The 10,000-nt window shown below is 42.2% G+C and overlaps 1 protein-coding gene across 1 annotated transcript in view; it reads left to right on the top strand.

Annotated features, from left to right (window-relative positions):
- The window catches only part of LOC309544038 (SET domain-containing protein 4-like), a gene marked incomplete at its 3' end in the record, with an annotated part of 19,528 nt that extends 11,020 nt beyond the window's left edge, over positions 1–8,508 (top strand). Inside the window, exons 5-7 of the mRNA XM_082276428.1 lie at positions 5,034–5,122; positions 6,467–6,896; positions 8,334–8,508. Of these exons, the coding sequence (XP_082132554.1) occupies positions 5,034–5,122; positions 6,467–6,896; positions 8,334–8,508 (694 nt within the window). The remainder of the gene's footprint in view (positions 1–5,033; positions 5,123–6,466; positions 6,897–8,333) is intronic.
- Positions 8,509–10,000: the final 1,492 nt, after the last annotated feature.

The following is a 10,000-nucleotide window of genomic DNA, read 5'->3' as shown; positions in this document are numbered from 1 at the left end:
ACTAGTAGTATTAACCTCGTAGCACCTCTAATTCATAAAGAAGTAGCAGAATTCAAGAAGTAGTGAGTGAGAAAGGGAAAATGAATAGAGAAAAGAGAGAGAAGGAAAAGCAAGGATGGAAGTTAGGGAGAAAGGAGGAGATTAAAGGAAGGGGGGGTGCAAATCAATCAGGAACGTAGGGGCTCAAAACCTGGTTGGGAACATGAGATCCATGAGGACCATATTTTCAAGAAGTTATTATGAGTGTCTGAAGAAATAGCCGATAATTTTTAGTTTACCATGGTTCCGTTCAGTCGGGAGTGAACATTCGGGAAGTTCAAGTTGGTAGACTTCCATGAATGGGCAATTGTTTGCTAAGCGTTGGTAAAAATAAAAGTTATTCGTTTTGCCGTGGAACACTCTGAGGGTTTGTCCAATAGAACAATCTTTTTACATTTCGGTCTTTTACTAAAAGAGCAAAAAAGCATATTGAAAGAAATACGACTACAAATGTAGAAAATTCCAATCAGAAAAATAAATGCCGCAATGGAGACACTATGAATAATATTAAAACAACACTTGCCCTTACAAAAAATATAATAGCAATCATAAAATGTATACAATAAAGTGTTCATGTGCAGAAATATAATATATTCATAACATAAATAAAGTGCTAAAGTGTTCCAAAAATGTACTAATATAAGTGCTAAAAGTGCTCCAAAATGTCCACAAAGTGTGTTAAAGTGCTTGAAGATATAAAAGTGCTGAAGTGCTTAAAACAAATCATACGGTGCGGGGTGCTTCGGTGTCTCCACTCACCAGAAGTAATCGACCCTCAGCTATTTCATTCTGAAACACCAATACACCTGCTTGATGCTGCCACACTGCTGCTGTACACCGACTTGCAAAGGGTCTTTGGGGCTCAAATAAAATAGACAGCTGACATAGTGAAGTCCATTTTAAAAAGATTTATTGCGCATATCAAAAAATTACTCACAAGAAATACATGCAAGATCAGCTTGTAGAAGAATAAACACGGTTCTTCTGGGAATGCCGTCTAGCGTGCGTTCCACGAAGGCAGTGGCGGAGCTAGACTTTTAAAACAGGGGTGGCAAGGTATTATTTTGGGGGGTCAATATACATGCGTGTGTGTGTGTATATATATATATATATATATATATATATATATACATATACACACACACATACATATACACACACTTTTATAAATAAATGTAAACAAACATCCTAAGCGGTATTAAAACATTTTTAATTAAATAAACAATTATCAAAGTAAACATTATTCTTTTAAGGCCGCACACAGATCACAGGGCTCTGCTCTAAAGGGGATCTATGGGGACCCTGCTCTAAAGGGGATCTATGGGGACCCTGCTCTAAAGGGGGATCTATGGCATAGATCCCCTTTTAGAGCAGGATCCCCATATATCCCCCTTTAGGGCAGGCTAGGGCAGGTCCCCCATAGATCCTCCTTTACAGCAGGCCAGGGTGAGGTGAGGTCCCCTATATAGATGCCCCCTTACAGCAGGCCAGGGTCCTCCCCCAGACAGTCCCTCTCAGTCTCCACACCGACAGAATTGAGTTTGCACTTTTACTCCCCCTCTGAGCATGGTGGTGGCATGAATTGGTGATCCAGTACTACATCTGCCCGTTTAGTCATCATCCCAGGACTCTTTAGCAGTTATGGACTTTTAAGCTAATTCTGCTGTTTTGGTGGATTTTATTTATTTTATAATTCATTTTATGATATTTTAATGACAAGCTTTGTTCATATGAGAGACTTATGTGGGCAGATTATGCTATAAACTGTGAGTTTATACATATGTGTATGCATTCCCGGTGGTGAGAGGAGGGGGGTAGTGAGAGAGAGGGGGGAGGGGGGGGATAGTGAGGGGGGGGGGTAGTAGTGAGAGAGAGGGGGTGGTAGTGGGGGGAGTAGTAGTGAGAGAGGAGGGCAGAGCCAGTAACACTTACCAAGTCCAGGAACCGGCGCTGACACCATCCATCCATCCCGCGGCTGAATCCTTCCTGCCCCATCCAGCTTCAGTCAGTTTCTCTCTCTGATTGCAGGGAGGTGGGTGGAGCCAATTTCAGGCGCTGAGGATGAAATGAAAATCCTCCTGGCTCTGAACGCTGGGGGAGGATGGGAAGCTCTGTGTGCCCATACAGCAGCTACAATTGGTCCCGCCCCCTGCCACCTTCCTTCCCAGCCAGCTTCTGTTTCTCCACGGAGCAAGGGGGCGGAGCCCCAGCCCCCACATACGGCCCCGCCCACACCCGACATCAATGCCTAAATTTGACAGCTGCAATCACTCTCCTTGCAGCTGTCCCCCCCCCCCCCCCGCCGAATCGCCCACTTATCACTGGCTTTAATGTTAAAGTGCTGATATGTAGCCCCGAGTTCCCGGCCAAACCCCCACTGGTGAGCGGGGTGGCAACAGGGGTGGCAAGGATTCCGTCTGGGGTGGCAATTGCCACCCCAGCTAGCCCTCTGGCTCCGCCACTGCACGGAGGACAGAAAGTGACGTCAATGGTTTGGCGTAACCAAAAATACGTCAGCACGTTTCTCCCCACCTTTCAGAGCGTCATCAAAGGACATCATTTCCAGTACACCAGCTTGTTATATTTATACAGCACAGGGGTAACCTCCCCCTATCCAAACACTAATCAGCAATGAATGGACTAAATAATTAGATCGCTATGATAAAACCCATCACTTCCTGTTTACATAAAGATCAAAGAACGATTAGAATAGCCTCTACCATCAAACGTTTAAAATCGTTAATAATATAATGACACAAAGATTCCATATAATACAACAACACATATGCAAGATATTAATTAGTACAATAAATAAAATATGGCACATAATGAAATAAATGAAAAGAAAAAAAGAAAACTAAAAAATTTATGAAAAATCAAGAATAAAAATAAAAAATGGAAATAAATTCAGAAATACAGAAAAATGTAGAAATGGAAAAGATAAAATGAAATAAAAAAATAATAAATTAAATGGTAGAGATTTCCACAATCTTGTAGCCCTAACAGTAAAGAACCCCCTGTATTGCCTGAGGTGAAAACGCTTCTCCTCTAATCGCATTGTATGTCCTTGCGTCCTCATGCAATCCTTGCGACTGAATAGTTTTTTTTTCTATGCTGAGATCACCATTGAGGTATTTGTAAATTGCTATCATGTCCCCTCCCAGGCGTCTCCTCGCCAGGGAGAATAAATCAAGCGATTGTAAATGCTCCTTGTAATTAAGGTCCTCCTATCCCCTAATTAGTTTAGTTGCCCTTCTCCAACACATCCCTCCTGAGGAGGGACAGTTACATCATCCACCTGGATAAGTTCAGACACAGTCTGGCACAAGAGCTTACTGTGATTCCCGAATCGCTGCAAATTGTGCGGCACACTTGCGATCCCGTTACTTTCAATGGCATCTCAAACGCAGCCCGAGTTTGCCTCTATTATTGCCCGACAAACTGCAGCAAAATTGCGCAAACAGAATTGCGGGATGTCTCTTGTCCACAAGAAGTTCTGGAACTTGGCGTCCCCTGATTCTGTTTGCCCAATTTTGCCGTGATTTGTCAGACAACAATCATGGGAAAATCACACCATGACTGGGGTGCCATTGCATTTGGAAAAATCGAGCTAAGTATGGGAGACACACAGGGCTCTCTTGGTACAACTAGAACAGTAAACACAGTCAATAAAAATTCATCATTTATTAAATATAGCATTTAAAAAATGTTCATCTTGACAGTGACATACATAAATAAAAGGAACAACAGACAAATATTCATACAACATATTCCATTGGGATATCACATTGACATATAATACAGCTGAATGGGAAAAAGAACCATGCCCCCACAGCTGCCCCTAGCCAGGGGAGCCTATTGGAAAAGGGGGAGTCACGGTGTACTCAACATGTTTCGCGGATTAGACCGCTTCTTCAGGAGAATGTAATTAAAATAAGCTGTATCATCTATTTAGAAAATAACTTATGTTAATAAACAACTCATGTGATAGAATATAGTAAATAAACATGTGATGAATAATCATCACCACCTATAGGTGCATAGTCTGTATCACAGAGGACATAAATAGTCCAGTGTGAGGGGGCTCCACCCTATCATGGCATGAGTGCCATAAACATTTCAAGCTAAAGCTAAAAAGAGGAAACACTGTGAAAAGAACTCACCCAAACTCTTCAGATTAAATAGGCCCTATACAGGGGTGCCATTGAAAGTAACAGAATTGTAAGCAGGTCCCGCAATTTGCGGCAATTCTGGAAATGCGGGAAGAATTGCAGCAATTCCGCCCGCGATTCTTAATGCCAAGGTGTGAATGGAGCCTCAGTAATTGGAACTTGGATTGTTTGGAAGAGCTCATTAATGATCTATTCTTAAACACCTACACTCCCCACTTGCTAGCAGTGCTGAAATTAGTCACACATCTTTCATTTCTAGAAAAGTGATGGTAGAAAAAAAAATACCATTTTAATGGTGTTGTAGAGCCATTAGGAATTAGGGCCTTTTCACACTACTCCGCTGAATAAATGCATCAAAAACGCATATGTGTTTCCACCTCATTTTCTGGGTGCCTATTACCCAGTATGCACCTGTAAAACTTGGACATGTGACTCAAAAATGCACAAAAAATGCAAAGCAGGTGTGTTTTTTTTGTGTTTTTGCCACATTTTTGGTGCGTTTTCTATTCATTTCAGTGGGGACCTGTGTTTTTCGTGCGATTTTGAAAAACGCACCAAAGATTCTGCAAGCAGGACTTTTAAAGATGCACTGCACCTGCAGTGCAGTGCTGTAAAGAGTCCCATAAGGGAAACATTTTTCCTGCATTTTTTTTAGCAAGGTAAAAACACAGCAAAAATTTTAGGTGTGAAAGGGCCCTTAGAGTGCTCTGTAAAAATAAAGATTGTGACGAACCTCAAACAGATATTTTTATTTGATAAACTTTGACAAAGGAAGTTAAGATGGCTTATACAATCTCATCCAATCTCTTTGTCTTTTCTCAGCCAGGAGATCTGATCATTTCCTTGCCAGAGTCCTGTCTACTTACCACCGACACGGTCCTGGAAAGCTACCTTGGTGATTATATCAGAAGGTTGGTATTATAATGGCAGGTCTGCTGTTTTTTTAAAAATCCTTGAAAATGTGACATTTCAGTTTTCCAATGTGCAAAGCTCCACCTCCTCAGTGTAAATGTGCGGCTGCAGCTGATGGGAGTGAACTCTCTCTTCATCCACAACTCCTAGAGCAGTGAATGCCGACACGTGACATCACTTTTCTATAAGTTGTCTGGCTGCACATTTGCTCAGAGGAGTCGGAGCTTTAAGGCTACATGTCTGCATAGAAAAACTTAAAAAAAAAGACATTTATGTAGCAATTTATTTTAAAACGTATGCAGGTTAATGGGAACCATCATTTTAAAGTAGGTTTATTGTTTGGCCTTTTCTTCTGCTTTACCCTCTTTCCATCATCTCCCCCATACACTTTCTTAAATCCCTTTACTGCAAGAGTCTTAGGCACCTTCCACATGGGGTCATCCAGCAGCTGTGTGTCCCTCCTGGTGTTTTACTGCACCCAGGAGGGACACATGTAGCATCCCGTTTGTGCTGGAGACCACGCTGGACTGACTGGATCAGTCCCTGGTCATGGGTGGGTGGTTGTTTGGGCAAGTAGGAAGGGGTTTCTCCAGCAGGTTGTGCCCAGTAATTGATAATGGCAAAAAAAACTTTTGGGGTTTGGGCTGCTGCCTTCTTGGCGGGGCCTTATGGTTGTAAAAGTTGGAAGGAAGAAGCTCCCGATGTCCACAAAAATGCAAATTCAAAGAAAGAAAAAGAAAAAGTAGCAACAAGTACATCAAGCCAGCGTGTTTCAGAGCTTGTGTTGCATGCTAATAAATGGGAAAAAGTTCTCAAGCCGAATATATATTTGCGTGGCATCAGAGAGCAGACTGACAGAATGACAGCTGTGGTTGCAACCACAAATTTTTTATCTGGCCTCTTAACTTTTTCCCATTTAATAGCATGCAGCAACAGCCCTTAAGAAGGGGGAGTCCTGAAATGCTTTGGCTTAATGTACTTGTTGCTACTTTCAATAAACACCTTTTAACCTACCTTCCAATTCACATTTTATGGACACCAGGTGCTCCTTTTTTTTTCTATTTTTCTATGTGCAGCATCCAGCCTGTCAAAATGTAAGGCAGGGTGCGGCAGCCTGAGGAGCTCCTTGATTCCAAACCTAATCTGTAAATGGGTCCGGGATTCACTGCAGCCTGGAGCTCTACTACCCCCCTCCCTTCTGCCATTGTACAGCAAATTTTCTTTCCTCTTGCCCGCTATTGCTATGCCTTCTAGCACTATGGATGGCTTTACTCAAAAGTACATTTTTAGCTGCAATTATCAAATAATTACATGTTTACTGAATATTTTGTCATTATGCTTAGGTGGCACCCTCCTGTCTCCCCTTTGTTGGCGTTGTGCACTTTCTTAGTCACAGAGAGATACGCGGGTGACCGGTCTCTGTGGAAACCATATCTAGACGTATTACCCAGCAGTTATGACTGCCCAGTTTATTGGGATCCAGAAATAGTGATGCTCCTTCCAGAACCTGTCAAACAGAAAGCTAAGCAGCAGAGGAGCATTGTTCAGGAGATCTACTCTTCCCATGTGTCGTTCTTCAGATCACTGCAGTCGTTGTTTCAGGAGAATGCCAAAAGCATCCTGACTTATGATGCCGTGCGCTGGGCCTGGTGCACAGTCAACACTCGTACTGTGTTTATGAAACATGCACAGAGAGACTGCTTTTCTTCTGAACAGGATGTGTATGCATTGGCACCATTCTTAGATCTGCTGAATCACAGCCCTGGTGTGCAGGTAAGATCCCGCATATTTCAACAGCTTGTATACCAGCCATTGGTTCTGGTTTACCCAGTAGGCATATCACACACTTTAAGGATAGATCTAAACTGGTGTTTGCAGGGTACCAAACCACGTCTATTTTGACTGGGGGGCTAAAGTGCCCCACTCCCCAACCGCTGCCTTTTGTGCTCATTGACTGTTTTGCTGAGCGCAATGCAAAGCATCTGAACAGTAACACATTCACTATTTAGTGAGTCCTAAATCCAGCAGACAGGAGCGCTGCCCTGCTTTCTGTTTAGGGGTCATTAAACACAGCCAGAGACACACAAGGTCCTTATACACCTTTCCTAATTCAAGGAAGCAAAAAGAGCACTTTTTTAATGATGATGTCATGGGAGGGCGACCGTTCCCTTTCATGCAAGTTCAAAGAGCAGTCATGATATATAAGAGCACCATGACCACCCAGAAATCATCTGTACTCAGTAAACTAAAATCTAATTTCATGGGCTTTGCACATTTTAAAAAAGAGTCTGCCCTTACCTCCAATGACCTCAGCTGAAATCAACTTTAATATTCTGTACAAAAGGCACAGAGATCCTCCCTGATCGTCAGCTAATACATTTTACCCAGATAGGGCTTAGTCATAGACCTCTATGACTAAGCCTTGTCTGGGTGAAAGTTAGAGTGTGGAGTATCTGGGTGGACTTTCTGTATCTTTGTATGGAACAATAAAGATGATTTCAGCTGATGTCATTGCCAGTGTGGCTGGACCTATAATGTGTACATGTGCAGAGCATGGACAAACTCCATTTGACTGACACCTATACTTACACATGGGCAGATACAGGTCTGAAAAGTGGCAGTTTTCTTTACAGTACTTATTCTTTGCTCATTACAGTTAGGCTTCTTTCACACGGCCGCTCCGGATTTCTTCTCCGCTGCGGGACTTTTTTTTTTCACGGAGCGGATGACATTTGTGTCATCCACTCCGTATGTCTGCATATCATCCCATCCGTTTGCGGATGATATGCGGACCTAATGTAAGTCTATGGCATTGCGAATGTCAGCGGATGACACCGCTGACATCCGATTTTCCTTCCTTTCCGGTTTTTGAACGGATGAAAAAATAGGGTTCCGTTCCGTTCCAAAAAACGGAACAGAACTGAAAGGAAGAAAATCGGATGTCAGCGGATGGTATTTCGCTGACATCCGCAATGCCATTGACTTACATTTGACTCCGCAAATCATCTGCAAAAAAATAGGATGATTTGCGGACAAGCGAAGCGGCCGTGTGAACGAGCCCTTAGTCTTTTTTTGAGCCTCGCATATGAGATGATACCCTGTTACGGGAGAAGGAGGGCAAACTTCCAAACCTCCCTATTATGGATGAACGTCCAGCTTTTGTGACAGGCAAAGGTACTTCATTTACTTTCTATAATTTGTTCCATTCAGGTGGAAGCCGCATTTAATGAGGAGACTCGACATTATGAGATTAGGACTAAAGTGCAGTATAGGAAGTATGACCAAGTGTTTATTTGCTATGGACCCCATGATAATCAGCGACTTCTGCTAGAATACGGATTTGTGGCAGCTAACAATCCCCATCAGAGTGTCTATGTGACTCCAGGTAAGTGTATGCTAGGGGCTGGATCATCTGGCCAAAAAAAACAACACAGGATGGTGGATTTACTAAAGACAAATAGACTCTGAACTTTGCAAGTGCAGTTGCACTGATTTTCCCCTGAGCTTTATGAATGTGGTAAAGCTCTGTTAATTTCCATCATCTTATCATGTACAAGCAAAAATTCATTTTTTTCCTTGCACCTGATTGGGTATTCTTTACAAAATGCAGCTTCACCACATTCACTAAGCTCTGGGGAAAAAAAAACTGTAACTGCACTTGCAAGGTGCACAGTCAATTTGCCTTCAGTAAATCCACCCCATATTGTCACTGGTTTACAAAAACTACAGGCTAATGTAATTGTGACCTGGAGTAGCCAATCACCTTCCTGTTTTCCCAGTGCAATTTACAGATTCCCAGCCTGTTTTTATATCTGCCATATGGCCTACTTTGAATAGCGTATAGGTTTGCTGATTGTGCCTGGTTCTCTGCCCATCTGTAAATTCTGGGTGCTTGGCTAGGAGCACCTAGTACAAACTTCTGTCTCACTTGAAATTTGCTTAAAAGCTTTATTTGTTTGAAACATCAGATACAGCCAGTGCTTTTTGTGGTAAAGGACTTCCCCTTCCTTGGGGCTTGCATAACGATTAATAATACATTCAGTATTAAATAATATAGAAAGCCTTAAACTGAATCAGGGTCAGCATGCTTTTAGGACAACCCAGCCTCAAGACCGGATCTATAGTATTTCCAACTGAGTGTATTGCAAATTGTTCTATAAATCTTAAAGAGGAAAGTCCCCCACCAAAATGCGTTGGTTGTATCATATGTCCCTAACAAATAAAGATTTTAAACGGATTTCAAAATAGACGGAAGTTTGTACTAGGGGCTTATAACCACACACCCAGATGTTGTTCATCAGCTGAGCGATTTGACTATCCTGAGCAGAGAGGCAGCAGCCTAGGCCCAGAACCGCGTCTTTACCTTTACCATAAACTAAACTCTAGCAAGGATAACATGCTTTATCCTTTATTATTTTAAATTAACTTGTACTCACATCAGTTCTGTGTTCCTACAGGCCATCTGTGAATCATCACCTTGTGCCTCCTTTTGATTTCAAGGAATAAAATATGTAACTTTATTCTCATTGTGAGGCAAACTTTGGCCACCATTGCCCAGGAATTTTTGCATAGTCTTCCTCTTATTAAAACTGCTCAGGTCAACCTAGCTAACCAGGGATACCCTAATCTGACCCCTATTTGAAAGGACAAAATATAACATCTCCAGCGTGTGGTGGTCTAATGCCAGTACTTGGCACACATCCATTTGGCAGAGTGGGGGTGTCCCAATAGAAACTATAAAAACACAAGAAAAAAAAAGGGTACCTGCCTAGCACATTATCTCAATACCCATTTATTGTAAAAAAATGTGTAAATAAATCTTCTCACAGACGATACGACTGACAAACCATATCAAGATAACACAACTGTTCCATCCA

The sequence above is a fragment of the Pelophylax lessonae genome, assembly GCF_965119305.1.
Source record: "Pelophylax lessonae genome assembly, contig: HAP1_SCAFFOLD_700, whole genome shotgun sequence".
Classification (NCBI taxonomy): domain Eukaryota; kingdom Metazoa; phylum Chordata; class Amphibia; order Anura; family Ranidae; genus Pelophylax; species Pelophylax lessonae.
Note: the sequence above shows the minus strand (reverse complement) of the source record. Positions and strands in the feature narration are given on the sequence as shown.